Source organism: Conger conger, chromosome 5 (assembly GCF_963514075.1).
Source record: "Conger conger chromosome 5, fConCon1.1, whole genome shotgun sequence".
NCBI lineage: Eukaryota > Metazoa > Chordata > Actinopteri > Anguilliformes > Congridae > Conger > Conger conger.
The window spans coordinates 11,068,353-11,089,583 of NC_083764.1; the positions used below are offsets into that span (position 1 = coordinate 11,068,353).

General features: G+C 40.0%; 1 protein-coding gene across 4 annotated transcripts in view; it reads right to left on the minus strand.

The window, feature by feature from the left end:
* Nucleotides 1-21,231, minus strand: part of adgrg6 (adhesion G protein-coupled receptor G6) — a 55,444-nt gene that overhangs the window by 31,286 nt on the left and 2,927 nt on the right. Inside the window, exons 2-7 of one of the 4 annotated variants that reach the window (XM_061241846.1) lie at nucleotides 19,152-19,240; nucleotides 10,903-11,247; nucleotides 7,989-8,579; nucleotides 5,904-5,951; nucleotides 3,323-3,388; nucleotides 294-365 (exon numbers count right to left, since the gene is read on the minus strand). In XM_061241846.1, coding sequence (XP_061097830.1) covers nucleotides 294-365; nucleotides 3,323-3,388; nucleotides 5,904-5,951; nucleotides 7,989-8,579; nucleotides 10,903-11,247; nucleotides 19,152-19,240 — 1,211 coding nt within the window. Of the gene's footprint in view, nucleotides 1-293; nucleotides 366-3,322; nucleotides 3,389-5,903; nucleotides 5,952-7,988; nucleotides 8,580-10,902; nucleotides 11,251-19,151; nucleotides 19,241-21,231 lie in introns of all 4 variants that reach the window. The other 3 variants (XM_061241847.1, XM_061241848.1, XM_061241849.1) reach the window with 3 other exon arrangements.

A 21,231-nucleotide genomic window follows, 5' to 3' on the forward strand; every position in this document is an offset into this window, starting at 1 on the left:
TGTCAGTACCATTTGTCCCTGAAGGAATTACAGTATATATTCAGGGTGGCCATTGACAGTTAACAGATTAAATAAAAGTTTTAATGTTATGTTACATGATTAATTCATTGTGTATAATATACTTTTGTGAAGTTAATAGTCAATCTGGGACTGTTCATATTGATTACTGGAGTTGTACGACTCAATATACAGTAGAACAGGGTAAAATGATAATGGGATAACACTTCTCACAGCATAGAAATGAATGTTTTCAAGAAGGTTAACAAGTGTAGAAAAGCCAAAGGGATGCTTACCGGTGCTTGTTGGATTAGTACCAGTCGTGCTAGTAGAGACAGTGGGTGCTGTGCTAGTGGTGACAGTGGATGCTGTAGCAGAAGTTAATATTGTTGCTTTCAGGGATGGGGAATGGTTAAATATTAATGTCAGGTGGAACAATGCAACATTAGAGCAGTGCCCTTCACAAGCACACAGTAGCACAAGCAGTGTGGATTAAAAAAAAACAACACACTTAAATCAATGCTTCTCTTCTCAACTTTTCACTGCACTCCTGTGAACCCAACATTTCCCTCCATAGGAGCAAATCAAAACAAAAAAAGAAAGTAATTCAAGGCCACAGTGGTCAATATCTACATGGCAGACTGGATGCTTTCTTTCCGCTCATTCAGAGAAGCCCTGACCGCTGTAGAATATTCCAGACTAATAGTCAGTTTAATCTCTGTTAGCTGTACAGGGATCTACTTGCCTAAAAATCACCAATGAATATGAGACCAACAGTATATGCTCTATCTCAAGATAGAAGTCAGGGCAAACAGATTGGGGCCTCATTGTTTCCACACAGAGGTTTACAGTAGGTAAGGATTGTGGTTGGGTTGTCTCATCCCTGATGAGTACTTAGAGGAAGAATCTAGCAGGAACCTTTGTTTCAGTGGCTTCAGTTTTGTGAGTGCGGCAATTTGGCGAATCACGACCAGTGGACCATGAGCAGCAGAGGACATAGCCGGCATTTGTCAGGAGAGGTACAAAGACATCAACCTTCTATTTGAGCACAGAGCCACACAGCTTAGAACATTTTGTACAGTGGCACTTTACCTCCCGCTGTTGAGATACAAACCATCTGCCTGACAGATCTATCTTTCTTAGCAGCTTTGGTGCACGCCAAGATTTTCAGAGCAAAGATGGTGATGGAAGTGTCCATCACCAAGGCAACCACTGAAAGATATGATTATATTGCTCTGGGTTTGTTACGGTGTTTTGCAGATTAACCCAGAGAGACCCTGTTTGATGGTGTCATGGTTGTTTGTACAGAGGGTTCATGGTACAGATACAAATCTCTGGATGTCCAGGGTGTAGTCATTCTGATTTACAGCAGGCATTTATGCACAACCTGGTTCAAGTCTTTTGCAAAGATTCAGGTGAGACTTTTTTATTTTATCTGTCCAAATGGATTCTATCATACCTGATGGCCATTAAATAGTTAAAACAACCACTATGAAGGATATGTTTCAAATACTTAATAATATTTTGGGAACTGGGTCCCAGAAGGAGCAAATTATGAATATTGTCTATATAAACTGTTATGATACAGGTGCTCCTGCACCTTGTATCTGTATTTTGAGCTTCTTATTTATTGTCCAATGGAATGTATAGCACATCCATATTGATAGTTTTACAGGGATAGTACTTTATTATTGCTTAGTTGTACATGAGTGGTGCATTGATTGATTAGCGCAAGTGTATCAGGTACACACACATATATACACACAGTTTTGTTAGAAGGATATTGTTTGAGCCCTCAGCTGGTCTCCAATGATATGTTAATTATGTAAATTGAGGGAAGGCTGATGTACTGTGCAAGACCACATACTGAATGTAACTGCATGCTACAGGCTTTTGAATACTAAACAGGCTGCCATGTTGGAAACAGAGGCACACACAGCTAAATGTCTAGCTTTCAGGAACACCTGAGTGCTTTGAGATTTGAAAATACATTCAACTAGAAGTGTGTTCAAGACAGCGAACATTCACGGCGAACTATGTTTGCAGCAAACGGTAACAGTTTTGAACGATTGTAAATTAACATTCTGTTTCGTTCGTCACCAAAGCATTTTTAATACAAATTGATTCGACTTAGGTCTAACAATGCGAGCTAGCTGATTCGTTGCTTACCTGCGACTTATTTTTAAAGGTAAGAACAAATATCACATTGATTCCAGTGAATTATAATAGCCAAGTAATTGTCAACTTTTGTTCTCTCAGCGTTTTCCCAATCAGCATTATTGGCATTTGGCAGACGCTCTTATCCAGAGCGACGTACAACAAAGTGCATACCCATAACCAGGGGTAAGTGCGCTGAAAGACCCTAGAGCGAAGTACAATTTCAATTGCTACCCGTACAACAAAGATAAGGACAAGGGCCTATTATTATTTTTTTAAATCAACAAATGAACAAACAAACAACAAAGCAAAAGTGACCAAACTTAACTATCCAAATACTGCTTACCTAGCCAACTAAAAATACCGAAACACTACGCAGGTCACAAAGACAACAATTCTTAGTTAATGTTTGCGGTCTTGAATGCACTTCTGAGTTCTACAAAATCCCTCTGGCAGGATATCAGCCTCTTTATAGTTTGATATCCAATTCATTTTTAAAGTAAAAGATAAAAAAGTTACTTAAAGAGTTACTTACATTACAACTTTAAAATCGTGTATACCATGGAATAAAACCAGAAAAGCCCCCCCTCATTTTAGGACAGGACTTCTCAAGCAAAACATAAGAAAAAAACCTTATGTATAAATGTAAACCAGTTGTTCCAGGGCCCCCCAAATTACCAAACAAATTATATTATGCTTACACCAAAATATGGTAGATTAGGAGTTAGTCAAAGAGTCTGCAAATGGACTGAGCGGCAGCGATACGCCCAACACAGCTTTCTCTGTCAGAATGTCGACCTGAACTGAACCATTTTCATTTGTGAAATAACAATAATACAATAAGTTATGCTATTAGGAATTTGATGAAGTGTAATATAAAATACTCTAAATCCAAAGAACAGCACTTATTTATGCATCATATGTTCCATTTGGACACTTTATATTGTGTGCCTTAAATATGCAAGTACTATGTCAGCACACCTTAGAGCATAAATGCACTATAACATACAGCACATAGAACAGACAATTATATTTCCACATTTAGGCACACAAGTGGAAGACCACCATAATGTCAAATATGAAAGTTTAAACTGCAGCGGGTGAGAAGCGTAAGAATCGTAATATCACATTCCATATACTGTGGCATTTGAAGTGCTTATTTTCCTACCTGGGCACCCCATTCCAGAGGAAGCGCAGCTTGTGGTGGGGGAAGTAGGCGTGGGTGTGGCTGTACCTTAAAAGAACAGATACGGTAGAAACAATCAACAACTAAATTAACAGACAAAATCGGTATTAGATTTAATCCAATCGAGAAAGGGTAAAAGAGACACCATGCTAACATGCTAAATGTGAAAGAATAATACAATTATTTGAACTTTAAGCTTAAGTTTTAATGAGTAAACCAATAAACAAACAGGGGCTTTTCCCATTAGCCATGAGTCATGACTTGTTACAGTATTGAGGTGTATGGCCCATTAAGTGGTGTTATGTGTACATGTTACAGACTGATCTTTAAAGAGAGACTCTCTCAGTTGGTGTGTTTAACGGAGAAAATAATGATTGTGTGGCTGAATCAATCAGGTAGTGAAGGACAACTCCACTTTTTTGAGTGGCTACTCAAAAAAAACATTCTGTGCAAAGGTTATATGGATAACTACTCCTGAGTTTTAAGAACTGTGACCAGTGATATTTCAGCAAATAAGCACAGCTTATTAATGAGGGAACATGAATAAGACTGGAATTTGATAACTCTCATGCAATGTCATTTTAGCTGAAAAGGATAAAATGGTTTGATCTCATTTCCAGTCTTTGAAGGTATGCCTAGGAACGACACCTTTATTCTTGACAAATATTCAATACTGCGGAGATGAATCTCTCTTTGTCCTGCTGACATCTTCATCATCAGTGTGGTGAAACCTTCAGAAAGAAGTCATTGTCCCCGTCGTACAAAGCCAGCTGAATACCCAGCGCTAACAGCAACAGCTAACACTGGAAATAATGACTCATGACAGCAGTTGCATTATCCAAATCACCCCAAATTCTCTACATCTGACAGAGGGAAAATGTCAGTTTGTGAACAGGCAATCAAAGACCAACTGAAGAGCCTGTTTGGATGACTGTTTGAACCCCAACATGACTGCTCATCTCAGAGAATGCACTTTGCTGGCCAGCAACCAAGAACCAGGACCAACCAAGTACCGTTCAAGACACTTGCTTGGTTAGATTAGCTACAGACCCATACATTGGGTGCAATGGGGATGCAATTTACCACAGTTTTATAAATCTGCATGGCAAGGCCCATTGTGTTCATGGTATGTGTGAATAGATTCCTCATCATACGTTTGAGAAGCATGATGGGCGTTATATTTTCAGCTAGCCTATATTGAAAGTGCTTTTAGGTTTTTTTAGCGCCGTATTGTAAAAGAGTGAGCGCAGAGCACACTCACGCCCCAGGTGCAGCCGTGCTCATAACTGCAGGGGTGGAAACAAAATGGCCCCCGCTCCAAGACTGGGAGAGGAGGAGACAGTTACCACTGGAGCTGCCTATGCAGACAGTGTGTCTGCCACTGAACTGACAGAGAGAGGGAGAGAGAGGAGAGAGAGGGAGGGAGAGGGAGTGAGGGAGAGAGAGATAGGGTGAGGGAGAGAGAAAGAGTGGGAGAGAGAGGAGAGGAAGAGTGAGAAGAGGGAGGGAGGGAGAGGAGAGAGAGATAGGGTGAGGGAGAGAAAGAGTGGGAGAGAAAGGAGGGAGAGTGAGAGAGGGAGTGAGAGTGAGAGAGAGAATATTGTCTATTGTCAAGAGTGACCTGCAGCAGTAGTGTTAGTTGGCATCAGGCACGGATCTTCAAGGTCCTAAATATCATGCTAACACAGAAATGCATCATTGAGGGTCAGGAGGCAGACCTTAATATGCAGTTAGTTAAAGCTTTTAGATGTGTGCATGTGCTGGCCATCTGCATAGTCATGCCTGTATTAAAGGGCTCATTATAGACAGTCTTGGGGCAGTGACTGGTACTTAGCTGGCCTTTACAACCGTGGGCTCCCGTGTAGCTCAGCAGGCTAGAGAGCGTGTGCGTAACAAACAAAACCTGGCCAAAATGCTACTGCTTTTCACAATTCTACCGTCTGATACCGATCAATTTGAATCAATGTTGAATCTAGGCTGAAAACTGGAAAGTGCCATAAAACTATGGGTACCAAAAGGTAATTTTCTTTTGAATTAGAAGTTAGTTAAGTTTTTGTGTCGACAGACCTCGTCTTTGATGAAGGTCATGCTGCCCATCGCTTGTAGCTGTATTTACCTCGAGAAACAGACCATTTTACTGGCTTCCGTCCATGTTCTGTTTTTTTTTTTACTGACATCAATCTAAGGCGTAGTCAAGAGCAACTGAGACCATCTGTTTGACATAGGCCTCTTTCAAGCTGCAGAGATGAACAAACGGTTCCTCTCAGATTCCAGTTGACAGGCTGTGATCTGCCGTCTGGAAAGACGAGGGGTCTATTCTGCCATAACTGGGCAGACAAGCGCCCTGCAAACCCCCTTTCAAATGTCAATTCAAGACCCTTTCGAGAAGCGGTAAATGAACATGGCCGACAACAGTTACTGCAACCAAACTATGTAAAAACTCAAACCCCATTTCTCATTATGGCACCATTATGCTCACACATTCATGTCAACATGCATGTCTTCAACAGGCATTGTATTACAAGCAATTCCGTGAAGCAAGCAGGTTGTTAGAAGCACTCACCACTAGATGGCACAGCTGTTGTTAAATGTGTGCAATTTGGGAAACAGACTGCAAAAAGAAGATTAAAAATTAGTAGACTTTACCAGAAAACAATTTAAGCAATTAATTCACTGTAGCACCAGCCAAAGTCATATTTGCAACCATTAATTAAAAACATTAAGGCCAAATGATTAATGTATTACAAATAATAGGAATACAGTTTCATAACATCCACCGGGGATTAAAACTAGAAAAAGAGAACAAGAAATAAAATAAAATTTGAAAACAGGCTCTGGTAGCCTTTATACAACAGAAATAATTATGATTCGCATGCAGATGTTTTGCTTTTGCCTTTTAATCAGTTTATTTTTGGAATATTAAATATTTTTTCCTTTAGAAGATTACTCCCACCATGGGCTCATGAGGCAACATTTTCAAAAGCATCAGGCTAATCACCAGGTTTAATTTATTAATTTTGTCTGGTGAAGGATTTTGATTACTTAGTAGCTTACAGGGAATTGTGAGATGTAGTATTAGGTTATATCATGTAAATGTTTGTGTGCTGTTATAGAACGACACATTTCCTAAAATGTTATCAAATTTCACGATGATTACAGACTATGGACATTTCAACTGATAACTGGTCATTGAAAAAATTCTGATGTACAGTATTATCATTCCATACAGTACAATGTCAAATTTCATATACTGTATATCAGCCATAGAAATATGTTTTAAAATAATGAATCGATGAATTTCCTCATGAGAATTGGAAGCTATGCCACCTCATAGTTCTGGGTTCAGCTATGCGTCTCTGTACACACTGCAATCATCCAAACTCTTCTAACCACTGAGAGCGCATAAATCACTAGCTATTTGAGTTGTGCAAGTATTCAGAAGTTAAGTGAAGAGAAGAAGATTTACGTGCCATTGCAGCTCCACGTAACATGACCAAATTATATATTTACATTTTGAGGCATGCAAAAATTCTTATTGGTTTTGTTCAAAATTGTAGTCACTTATTACAGCAAATTACAGCAAAGAGTTTAATCTCTGAAGATGTATTCTTCATATTTAAGCACAATCTATTTGAGATGTTTAATAGTAAAGTGATTTGAATATATATATATAATATTTGGAGATATCTAATTGTTCCAGAAAGACGGGAGGGGAAATGATTCTATCAACCTCTTCTCACATTCAGAGAATGCCAGTGGGTTCTCCCCACTTGACCTCTCCATACGTAAACCTCATCTCTATCTGATGTCGTGAGCCACAAGGTCCATGGGGGTCCGTGCAGACACTGTTTCAGAAGGTGTAGGAGAAAGAAAAGATTTCCTTTCATTCATAATTGTGCACTTCATCCACTTAACTATCCCTTCACTTATGGGCCTGTCTCTAGATTTTGTCCTCGCAAACACAAATTGGTGAGCGATGCTGCAATTTCCAACGTTAACTGACACAAATAACTAATTCTTTTAGTTTATGCTCACTAACCAACATTTGGCAAACAGGTTAGTAAATTAGTAAAGCCTTCCTCAACTTTGCATGTTGAAAATGTAAATACACTTGGCAATAAGATGTAAGTCCTCCTCAATATAATCCTCATGTCATATTCCTTAACTTTTCATCTGTCACAGTTGATTGATATATCCAGGGTCTGAGGGTTAATTCAGATGAGTTGCAGTTGTCTTCTCTTTCGGTGATTGGTAGTGGGGAGCAGACACTAATGGAAGGCCCAGCTCATTGGGATAACAGACCTATTACATCAGCAGCCTCCTTAGGCTGAGGCTCATTGAGACAATTAAAATATTTTTTTCACAACTGCCAATTCAGATTTCTACAAGTTGGACAAAATTCCAAACTATTATCCTACTGTATCATACTGCTTCAACAGAAATCTAAATACAAATAAAATACACTTCAGGGGCTTAAAAGAACATTACCCCATGATCTTTAATCATCATTTTGGAATTATCTGCTCAGCCAGCAGTTTACAAAACTTGTCACTAAATATTGTAGCCTGTTGCTTGGGAACATATAACCTTGTATAATCGTGCTGTAGCAGGAAGCGAAAAAGAGAAGCGAAAAGGAGAAGCAACTTACTGCAACTCAACGAACTGTCCGTTTGCGCGTGAGACGAGGGGATATCCCAGTAGCTGTTCTCCCAGTCCAGGACGTTGCCCACGACGTCGCACGTGAGGTCCGTGAGTTGAGCTCTGGTCATGGCGTAATCCCACAGGCGAAAGTTGTACAGGTCTCCGTGGAAACCGTGGCTTCTCGCTCCGAGCCTGAAGTCCCCCCCTCCGTCCAGCGTCTGCAGCTTGGAGCCGGCGCACGACTTGGTCCTGTAGCCGTTGGAGTACATGGCCACGCGCCCCGACGTGCTGGACCAGGTGAAGCAGAAGGGTTTCATGGTCGACGTGAAGTCGCTCTGGTTCAAAATGGTGCCCAGGCCGCACTCCACAGAGTTGATGGTCAGGGCCATTTGCGTCTCAGACATGCCGAAGACGAGAATGTCGGTGCCGCTTTTCTCGTAAGAGAATATGGTCTCCTTGTTTTTCTGTTTGTCTCTGGCGATCTCGAAGCAGAAGGTGAACTGCTGAAGGGTCGGCATGGGGATGTGGGACGAGGCCTGCGCGAAGTCCTTGTTGCCTTGAGGTATTCTTACCTTCTGGTTCCTCAGTGCCACGGCAACTGCACAGGTGACAGAAGAGAAAAGTCACATACCTCGGAATTATGCAGCTGCACAGTCCGGGTCAAATTAAGGCTACAAATGTACATATGATGGAAGACACTCAAATTGACCTCTAATTATACACTTACTTGGTACTTCTGACGACTTTCTTTTCATTCACAGACATGGCTCCAATTTGCCACAATAGAATGACCACTCAAGCACAGTTTATCAGTGCATGCTTGCAATATTAACATTTGTTGTAGTGTATAGCCGTGTTGAAAAGTCAAGTGTCATCATAAGGCACATCCCAAGACCAGCACCTCCTTCACCAAACCTTGTATCCTTTATTTTTTTACAGGTTGAGACAAAGATCTCTTTTGCAGGAGAATGGGTGGTGTACCATGCAGTACTCTGACACTAGATTTGGTGCGTGATCTATCTCTCTCTGGTATCTCCTAATTGCATTTCCAGTCTCTAAATCAAATCAGTTCAGTAGTTCTGGAACTTCACCCTTGTCTCACAGTATACTGCACACATTGTAGTACTACCGTAAAAAAGGCACAAGCATTATATCTGCTGACATGGTTCTTTTACTGCAACTAAAACTCAATTCGCGAGACTGTTGCTGTTGGCTATCACATCTACTGAGCGACAGCCAATTTACAATGGAAAAATTCCACTTGGTTTTCAAGCAGAATCACAATTTGACACTGTTGAGTCTGCTTGTTCACTGTTGCTAGTGCTCTTAGAGATGCTGATCTTTAGTTTTACAAGGGTTATGGAAATGTCAATACACCACAATATGCAACTGGAGCTTGTGATGTTAACCGGTGATGTCGGGCTAGCAAGGATGGGTTCTGTTGCCATTGTAGGCCAAGATCCATTCAGAATGAATGGACACTCCTAACTAATCCCAGGAGGACAATTAATAATGGGGGGTGAAGCCGGGCGTTTTCGTCGTGTGAGAACTGTGTTTCAAAGGAACCATTAATAATTCAGTCATATGGTGAACTACTGTAATCAAACGTGAACGCTTGGCAGCTCCATCATTACCAATTTACCGGGTGGGAGAGTTCAACAGAACACAAAGGACACCCAAAGCAAATTACTATAACCTGCATTCATATTCCTAAATCATATCCACAAATCACTTCATTAATTTCTATGCATGTTTTTCTATATCGCAAGCGTTTTCGTAATCTGTGGGCATGAGGTAAGGCCATACCATTTTGATGTCCTGAATGAACACTTTTAACTTTATTCTATATAAACAGGTGATTATTTTTTTACAGCATCTCAGATATTGTTCCAGTAATGTCCCTGTCGAGAAAAGTGTTCTGGACATTGCAAATGTTGGGCATGTAACCGAATGCTGCGGACAGTTTCAGCTATGATGCCATGGAAATAATTTCACAGTGGTGAGCATCATCATTCCTAAAATCTGGCAGCCTGAAAACCAGATTTCTAGGCCATATCAGCATTTCACCACAAAGTGGATTGTTTGACAGAAAAATGCAATGCTGTTCCCAGCATGCTGGCTGTTATTTCAACGCATTGCTGTTTCTGCAACATTGGTGTCCAAAAACCGTTGGCGTTTTCAAAAAGCTTATTAAAACTCTGGACAGTCTGAGTTCAATTTCCTCTGCATTATGTGGAGTTGAGCTCAGTTGAATCCGACTTCTGAATGAGCTGGAGTGATTTCTACCTGTTTCGAAAGGACCCTTGATGGATTATGAAACAGTGGTCAGTTGTTGAGTTGGGACTTAAAGGCCTGGCTAATGAAATGTGCAGTCTTTGAAGGTGGCACTTACAGGTTTTGACCAGATGTGGCCATGGGCAATGTGTTAACAATCTTACAAAACTCTTACAAAAAAGCCTAAAAGCAAAAAGACCCTTAATTTTTACTTACGTAATTTGTTTCCGGTTAATAAGAAGAGACTGAGAGCGCAGGCAATCAGAAAGAAGGGCTTGATGTTCTTAAATACATAACATCACCAGCCATGTTACTCAGAAAACAGTGGAACGCGTATGCTATTATTATAACTGAAAATGATGGTCATAGAGGTATGATGCTTTGTGCTCAAAATGTATTAGTTATGTTTGTAAAGGACTGCTTTCTTTTGTAGCAGCATTTGGGGCATTTCGTAAAATAAACAAGCAAACAAACAAAACAGACAAACACAAAAGGGGATTTAACAGTAAAAATAGATTAATAAGATGTATGGTAACATATGACAAACAGTATCAAACAATAATAATAATAATAATAATAATAATAATAATCACACAAAGAAGAAAATCATATAAATAATATTTTTAAATGCCCAGCTTTCCACATACCTTGCCTATAAGTGATATTGAAGCCTTTCTTTTGGACGCTAAAGTCCGAGTTAAAGGACAACTCCATCACGTTTCCGGTGGAGTTCAGGGTGAGGCCATGTGCGGTGATGCCGCAGAACTTGACGTCATTGCTACCGGTGTTCACGGTCACGCGGTCGTAGATGCACCCCAGGGCCTCCTCCAGCTCAAAGTCTGCGAACGTCAACTGCACCACGAAGCCCGCCGGGGCCTGTAACGTCCACTTGCAGGCCAAGCTTTTTGGGTAGTCACCGGGGTAACAGGGGGACGTGAAGGATCCCAGGGGGGCCGTGAGAACCTGATTGCAGTCGACCTGACAGCTCAGCACTGCTGAGTCAAAACAGCACATTTCAGGCGGTAAATTCGTTGACTGGTTTTGGGGGGTTAAGCATACAGGACAGTGAGGACAGGAGAGGGAAAGGATAGTAGACAAAGGTAGGTTGTCAGGTTAGACAGAAGGTCAAAGGTCAGGTCAGGGAACACCATCAGCCTTACTGTAGGTGGAGAGGTTGAAGATATCAGCCTAGATATTCTTTTAATTGTGCAAAGCAAAGGTATTTTACGGTTTCGGGGGATCAATTTATTTGAAGTGGAGAATCGTATGTAAGTACGTGGCTGAGAAATGTGAGAACTGAGTTTGGAGAAAAAGGCCAGTATTTTTAAAAACCTTGTCCTAGGCTTTAAAGGTAACCCGAAGAGTTCTTGCTGGATATAGTTTTAATGAGCTTGAGAACGGTCCTTACTCAAACAATGAATCCTGTTAATACAGGCCAACATCACACTGGAGCCAAAACCACAGCAAGCGCTGGAGTCGAGCAGAAAAATCCCACAGACAAATCCCAATGAACAGCAATTATTTGGTCAGAGGGCATTCTTGATTGATATCCAACAGAGATTACGAGACACTTTACTTTGTTAAGGATAAACAAAAATTAAATAAGATACCAGAGCATTACTTCTAAAGTCTGGGTTTATGAAATTGCAGTCACATAATGGTTACATAATGACTAAAAACATTGTCAATGTTTTAACATTGTTCCAACAAACAAATTTCCTCAAATGAAGGTAAACTTGAACCTGAAACACTTCAGTTTTTCTTTCAAAAACAACAACATTTGGGACAATTGGAAAAAACCTGCAAATAGTTTTCAGGGAGTGATATGAATTGCGTTTATGTTTAGCTTTTCTGATTAACTTTGACTCTTGTCACAACTCTCTGGCAAGTCATGCACAGGACAAATTAAAGCCATTTGAAACGGACAGAATCTAACCAAAGACCGAATCAGGGCAGATAAAATGTCCACCCTTTTGGATCTATGCCTGAGGCTACTCATTACTAACTACAAAGAACGTCCATTTGCTGCTTATCGTTTGACTATCAGCCAGAATGCCCTTTCTGTGGAAATTCTAGTAATTGGACGATGTGCATGCTTCAAAATGGACAGATGAGCTAGCGATTAGGTTTCAGACTCATGCAATAAGGTGTGTCTATATCGGCACGTCCTGTACAGTAAGTGTTCACACCAAATATTGTATCCAAGTCAGGCACATGTACTGAGATCGTAAAACGCTCAGGTAAAACTAATTATTAGTGGCTCAGTATAAGAAAAGCACACACTTAGACACACGTTAATGCAAATGTTCATATTTTAAAGAGAGCACAATCAATGTGAAGGTTGCCTTTGTACACACTTCTCTCAATGTACATCAGCCTGCATTTCAGGTACTCGCATACATATTGCATGAAGGATTAGCCATTGAATGTGGATGGCATTTTACTTTACCAGTCATGCATGTCACTCGTAACCCTGAGGCTATCAAATTCCATCGTTTGTGCTTTTCTGCGTTAGCTGAATTTTTCATGAATGGAGAGCAGAAAAAAAAATTGTGCAACAAGCCTTGCATTGTTGCACATTTTAAAAAACATTTTATTCATAATGGGACACCTTTTATTCTTTAATTACATGAATCCTCTATATTTAGATACAATAGACATTAGTGTCTAAGGTTACCCTCAAGGGATGCCCAACCACACAAGGTTTAAATATTAACTGTGCTGTACCAAAATGGTGGCCACACCCACCCTGACGCCGATGTGGTTCACTGTGGTGCAAGTGAGGGAGAAATATGTGATTCATGCCAAACTCAACTGCTCATGTTCTGCTTCATATTGGTGCTGTGGTAGGTGCAGGCTTTGAGTGGTAAACCTCACTAATTCTGCTAACATTGAACAAGGATTTCCCAGCCCAGTGAACAGTGTCTGCAAAGTTTGATGATTATGCATTATGATGTTAAATTCCATGAAAAAGGCAGCAAGAACATTCAACAAACACGTCAGTAATATTGTTTGATGTACCAACAAACTTGAAACTTGAAACGTCATCTGCTAAACATATTAAAGTGTGAATATGCCTTGATAAATACAGAGCACAAGCCAAAGAAGTCGACTGAGGTGAATTTACTTCACATTTCCTTTTCATCATATGTGCAGAAGGCAAATACTGCAGACTCAGACTAGCACCAAGCGCAAGATATATAAGACTGTAACTACATCCTTGACTTAGGCAAAAATCAAATAGCACCCACTGGCCTATTTAAAATGAAAAATAAGGGTTTCCTTCCCGTTTGTGAAATGCCTTCCTCCCCTAGCGCTGCTGCAGTGACAGTGTTCGGAAATCCTTTTGATTCATTTAAAGCAGCTCAGTGGAGGATGAAGGCTTGAAAGCCTCATTCAACTGCATCTCGCATCCGTGCAACCCAAACACACATTTGGGAGTACTTTCACTGCTCTTAACAGAAAATATATTCACAAGGAAAATTCCAATGAGGATCTTTGAGACTGGGGGAACGCGTAATGTTTTTTTAAATAAAGTTAGAAATGTACAGTACATTTCCAAACTAGGATTGTATTGAGTTATCAAGAATAAGAGAGTTAAAACAAACTTTTATGCTTGACAGTACTGGATGTACTTTCTACAGGTATCACAGTACCTGACACATTACACACACACACACTGCATATACTGATATACTGTATGCAGAAATACGCATATGCATATGCACACATACACTTTAAATTCATACTATTTATAGCTGCCTGGCTAAAGAACTACGTATCTATGCAAAAATGCACAGTATCTTTGAATTAAGTTAATGTTTATTTTGGCAACTGGTCTAGTTTTTTTCCTTTTAAACAAAGGAGTACGGTAGTTGAATGATGTTCCCATCAGATTGTACAGGTTATACATGTCAATTTATACTGTAAATTGAACTAAATCACATTGTATTGAAAATTTGTTGCAGAAGATAATCTATTTTCAGTTTCTTTTAATTCAGTTTTTTGCAGCTGAATGTGTTTTAAACCTCTACAGTTATTTAGACGTGTTGATGCTATTTTAAATCTATTAGTGTACAAGGTTCATATTGTGTTTTTTATTTATAATTCACATTAGTGTTCACATTCTATTTTGACATTTTGTCTACAACCTTTGCCACATACAATAGATTTTGACAACACTGAGATAAAAAAATCTTCTTGGATCTTTGTACTTGTTGCCAACTATATATGCAACAAGAAACTGAGTTTCCTGCGTCTGAGTACGAGTAACCAGTTACAGTTAGGATTAGGGTCATACATGGCCCACTTCAATGCTTGTTTTGGTGTTTGTTCAGTCAATAAGCAGCACAGACATTAACTTCAAAACGGATAAAGTAAGTGAGCTCACTTGTCAAGAAGGAATAATGTATTATGGGGGAAGATTCAAGTTGAATTGTTTTGGTTTTTCTATGAAGCTTTGTGGATGGCAGGTTTTCTCTGTTAGCCGGGTAACTGTGCTGAGTAAACCCTGGAACCCTCCCAAATCTGAAACATTGACTAAGACAGTCCTGTTAATACAGGCCCATGGATTCTGATATTAGGTGCTGTGGATTATAACACCTAGTGACGACATGGTGATTTGTGTGATGCTGATTAGTAGCTTTGATTTTTGAATACCTGTTTGGATTTTGGTGGAATAAAAAAAATCACTCTCCAGTGTCTGATAGTTGGGAAAACAGCTTTATTGATTTCTGGCATTAATGCTGATGTTGAGTTCAAGATTCCTGCACTCTGTATCCATTTGAAATTTGTTTCGTTTTCATAATTTTGTTCAACGCTGGAACAGACTTGCAGTAATCCACTTAACAAAATAGAGGATACCAGCTGGGGCGTGTATCATGAAGCAGGATTATTTAGAGTAGTTAGCTGGATAACTGCACTGAGCAAAACCTGGAACAGCTCTTTTTAGCTCAGTCCATGTTCCTGATTTGGGAGGGCACCGGGTTTTGCTCAGTGTAGTTATCCTGCTAGTATCCAGTGCTACAGGCCCCTGAAGTTCCAGGCTCTTAGTCTCATCAGAAGAGAAGGATCTCCCACAGGTAGGGACAGTTCACTGTGTCTCTGTCCTAGGTTGTGAAGTTCATCTTTCTACACACAACACACACACAAGCATACCAAAGACAGTACCCATTTTGTCACTAGTAGTAGTTGCTATGTGGTTACTTTCAGCTACTTGTTTTGTACACGATGCAGGTATTTTATAAAAAATGCGCTTAGAAATAGGCTTTAGTCTTTTAAAGAGAGTTCATTGTTGAAGTATTGAATGATTTTGAGAGGAGAAGCCAGATTTTCCACATCCATTTGATTGCCGTTTACATTGATGCACTTAAATGTTCCACATTTGGCCACCAATACACAATGTCCAGTGAATTGTGTGTCTCTACATAATAGCCTTTCATAAAATATATTTACTAAACAAACAGCTTTGAAAGGCAACTCTTACTGTTATGACCATGGATGATGACCATTACACATCCTACATGCCTAAATTAAATCCCAAACAGCACTAATATAAGGCAGACCACATCATCTACTGTAATTAAGTCATATCATAAAAGTGCCACTTGTTTATGGGTATAAGTGAGCCTTGGTTCCAGAGCATTGCGCAAACTGCACAACTTCTGAACATACTACTGAAGGGTATGAGAAGCTAGCCTCAAGTGCCACAGTTGGCTAACGGATAAAGGCTCGCCAACAGAGCAAATTACAGTATATCTTCCCAGAGAAAATGTTTAAAAGTGCTCAAAACTCAAACATATGCAACTAAAAGGTGGCAATTTCCTCATTCTTGGCAAAGATGGCAGACTGCTTTAAGCTGAGATTTTCAACAAACAGGTAACTGGATCGACATTTGACGCATTTCGGCGTGTTTGCGGACAGGAGTGAAATCACTATTGGATGGACTCGCGCGACTGGAATAGCCTGCTCTTTTGAAGAGTGCCCAGTGCTGTCAGCTAGAGCTGCCTCGCACTGGAAAGCAAACAACACCAAATGACGTCCCGAGAGACATTCAAAGCCCAGTCTTCTGGCATAAGTTCGCCGTGATTCTTGTTTACTGCAAAGCCACATCTGAGTTCAGCCCATAGGGATAGTACACACTGTTTTGTTCTCGCTCTGCATCGATATCCTTTGCCTTTCTCTAGCGAATTATTCGCTAAACCGAGCGATTCAGCTCCATCTCCATCATAATGGAGAGCGGCTAAAGGATATCCATAAGACTGACTCGTCGATATATGGTCTTCCACACATTTGTGTCCCCTGGAAAATAATGAATGTTATCTCACGCGTGGCATTTTTAATTCATATAGACACATACTGAGATTAAATCAACTAAAATTGAAATTGACTTTTTTTTCTCCTGTACGTACTTTAGCACGTTCATATTGCAGATTGATAAACATGCCTGTGAAGGGGAAAAAATCACTTTCTTTAAATTGTCCGCCGAAAAGAAGAAAAATGCTGGTGGAATCTCGACCGCAGTCAAAGACGAGAAAATAACCTAGATTGCAAAACAGTTGGCGGAAAGGTTACCCAATGGTATTTAGAAAGCTGTAAATTTGAGTAGCGTGACTAGAAATGTGAGCGTTAGGAGAATGCCCCCCCTCCCCCCTGCATAGCTCAGTGAGACGCTCCTTTCAGAAGCAGGCAGCGGTGAAATGGTGCCAAGAAGTGGAATGCCAAACACGCCGGAGCGACTCAGGTAATCACCGTACCTCATATCTGAATATGTCACTTTCGGGGTCGACGACTTCCAAGGGGGGCTTTGATCCGCTCCTGTGCGCACCTGTTTGTCGGCCCACCTGGGCTGGACCTGCCCTGCCACACCCCGCCCATCTTTCACGACTGACTTAATTGCATGCGTCATACAGGGGTTGGGAGGCTTTCAAACGCACAGGAGCTGGTCTTTTAGCACACAGGGTGAGGGGTGAGGCACATGATAAAATGAAAATTTGTGCAAAGCAGGGGGGATTTACTAATGCCTGCATTCTTCCACAGATCATTCTGTATGATCACTATTATCTTAAGCCTAGTGTTCTCATCCTATATCACAATATTATCTTGCATAATAATATGGTCATCATGGGCAAAGAGGACATAATATGGAACATATTTTAATTGTTTTTACCTTGAAAGTCATGAATGAAAGTTTGAAGTAAATCTATTTAATGTGTTCGTTATAGTCCTACTGCACATTAAAGTGATTATAAAATCAGTGAGTTAAAACCAGCCCATGTTTGGAATCACGTTCTGTTCTGTACTAACCACCTCTGAGATTTCACTATTTCCTGGCATTAAGTCTCTTATAAGCCCAGTCATTTCTGCCAGCACTGTAAAAGTTTAAGCTTGAATCGGCCTGCCAATGTGAACAAATACAAAGAGCTACAGTATAACATCTAGAAAAAGCCAAGCTGAAACTGCGGCTCGGTCCACAGGGAATTGGGTTACATCTTGTATTTTGGCCTGATATTTCTCAGCTTTTTTCACGTAAGTTATAATTCACACAACCCACAGCTATGTCTATGTGGTACATATCTCTGTCGACTGTCTCAGCTATAGAGTTACTTAAGCTTGTGGCTCCTATAACATGCTTGTGTAACTCTTTAATGTAGTAAAACAGCCTGTGGTCTAGGAGGGATTTCACTGGGTGAATATCAGTATCAACTGGAAACTCTTATGCTGCGGGCATCGCAGTGCCCAAAACAAATACACCTGTCACACTCCAAATGGCACACAATCCCAATCCACAAAGTCAGGGTCATTTTGTGAACAGAAGAGTTTATTTAATTTTCTTCTCTTTGCGACACATCCTGGTTGGGATATATCATGTCCCTACAGAGAGCCTCTGCCTTATACTGCTGCCTCGATTAAAGTGTACTTGGTTCTTTTTCATCATTACAGGTAAGAGGGTTGAGATGAGCCAGTGCTTATTTTTTTTTTTATCTGACCTGGACTCGTCCTCAAAAGAAAATGTTTTATAAAAATAAACTTCAACTTTCCCAGTGAATCAGAACACCTCTGTCATGGCAGTTATTTCCATCTCTGTTTGCCTCCGGATTTGGGTGTTTGAGGAATGTAATATAAATGTTTGTAATGTCATCCATCACGTCTTTATCTCAGAGTCCACAGAGTCATGCTGGAGAGCACATTTTATATGACATCTGCTTCTATTCCCAAAATTCCCAATGCCACAAATAAAAATCTCCACACCATGTTACTTCATACAGCACAAGCGTAGCGCTGTAATCCAAATTGAATTGAAAAGACTGGGTGGCAATATTTCCCTTAAGACAGAACTTTTTTTCGAGGAATGTTGAATTGAGACGGTCCTATTAGCATTTATATTTAAAGGATGCAGTTTGTGCAAAAATGGTGAACTGAGAATGAGAAGGTTCTTTCTGTGTTCTGAATAGTTTTGAGCTATTGAGCTTTAAAGATTCATCTCCAAGCAGATAAGACCTTTTAAACTTTGCATTTTTTCATACTTTAAACCAGTATTTTTCTGTAAAAGTTCACACACATAATTAGTGCCCTATAAACAGCATATTTACTCATACCATAACAACTAATATTTGTCAAAAACGTCAGTTAGAACCTTCTATTTCTTCTAATTCTCCACTCTCAAAATGGAGGTTAGTATCAAAGAAGCAAAAACGTGAAGAAGAGGTGCACAGGTGAAATGACAGAAACAAACAGAAAACACACAGCGTACATGCACAGACTGTGAAGACTGCATATTTGTGATGAAAGCAATTGCAATAAGCAGCAATAATGGGGGGAAAAAAATCTTACTGTACATACATTTTCTGTTTGAATATTTTGCTAAATAAGTTTGAACCAGATGAATGGTCCTTACCTGATGTCGCTAAGCACACCTGGAGTAAGACGAGCAGAAGGACCTTCCGGAACTTCCATCTCCACCATCCACCACTGATGTAAGACATCCTGTAAAGGAAGGCAATGAAAGACTTCAAAAATCAATTGTCATCCAACAACAGTAATTTATGACGTTTGTATCCTCCACTTAGAGGTTTGACGTGTTGTGTGTTCAGATATGCTCTTCTGCATACCACTGTTGTAATATGTGGTTATTTGCATAACTGTAACCTTCCTGTCAGCTTTGATCAATCTGGCCATTCTTATGTGAGGCAACTAGTGAACAATGCGTTAACAATGCGTTTCTGCCCACAGAACTGCTTCTCACTGGATGTTTTCACACCATTGTCTGTAAACTCTGAAAATCGGGAAATGCCTGGAGAGTCAGCAGATTCTTTTTATTTATTTATTTTTATATAATTTTTTTTTCTCCCAATTTGGTAGCCAATTGTACCCCGTCTAATTCAATTAGAGCTAGTATTAGATACACCGCCCACACCCCGTCCCTCGGCGGCCCTACGAGAGCGACACGCCTTCTTCAAGCCGTCTCGCCACATGCTGGTAACCGTGATTCCGAGGCGCCCGAGGTGCTTTATTGTGCGGCGATCTACTAACCCTGCCAAGTCCCTCCCACTGGAGCAGCGAGCCAGTTATGCTGCTCCACGTGAGCCGGCCAAGCTTGGCTTTCGGCAGGACCGAGAATCGAACCTCGGTCCCCGGTGTGCAACTGCTGCATCCTAGCCCCGAGATCAGCAGATTCTAAAAAAAGTCACTTAGTTCACATTTCTTCCCCTTTCTGGCTTTTTTGAAAAATAACTGAACCTCTTGACAATGTCTGCCTACTTTCATGCATTTAGTTGCTCTCACGTGATAAGGCTGTATATTGTGTGTTACGGTATATACAGTATTTATATATGTCATATGTAATATATCTTATATGGCTGTGTCCATATCTGACGTTGAAATAACTTTGAAAGACTGACCAAAGTAGTGGCACTCATACTGTGATTATGTAATAATAACTTGTTCGCCCAAGCCAGTTGTAATTTATTTTTACAGAATAGAGGACTGTACTTGTTGGGGTAAAAATGAAAATCCAACTCAAAATAGGTCAGACAACTACAATAAACTAAACCAGCCACATAATTTGGCCAAGTGGCTGTTGTTACTTTATTATGTAGGACCTACTGTGAGAGAGGAGGTCACAAACTTTGTGCCCTGCTGCCAGGACCAACTTAAGGCTTGAGTGGCTGTGGTGTATTTGAAGTAGGCCAGGGGTCACCATGACTACATTTTGGAGGAAACACTTGAGGAAGTGGTTTCTCAGTTTCCAAAAAATAGAATGAATCATCATGCATTCGTTTACACCACATCGAAACTAACTTAACCTAAAGACACAGCCCATATTTTGTAAATACCAGAGCTAAGGTAATGTACTGCATGTCTGTTAAAAATCGACAGCTGTATTAATTCCTATCAAAATAAAGTCTTTGTACAATATTTTCAAGACAGAATGTCTGCATTTGATGGCAATCCCACATTGATTGCTCACATTCCATATTGTCCACTGACTACACCTGCTGTTTTAAAGTTTGAACAGAAAAAAGTAAAGAGCTTACATTATGGTTTGTGTTCATTTACAACATCATTTGACTAATATGCTGAGCAATAATAGGTTGAAGTAAGAAAGATGACAGTAAAAATGATTATGCTATTATAGATGGATATATAAATCAGTTTGACTAAACCCTGGAGGCCACAGGGTTAATGGAAAGATAAAATACTCAAAATAGTTTGAAAATTGTTTGTCACCACATTTCCAGGTGTGCCGCTTAATGATAATGTGGTGCTAGTCATAATGTCTTAATTGCTCACTAAAATGAGAAGTGCTATGAATTTGCCTAATTACAAATTACACATTTGATGTTTGATTACTTCTGGCAGAAGAAAAAGGCCACAAGAAAATAAAATAAAAAACAATCAGATAAATATCATCAAATGGCAAAATGTAATTTGTGAAAATATGAAAGCTGTTATCGCGACGACAGCGTAATTGCTGT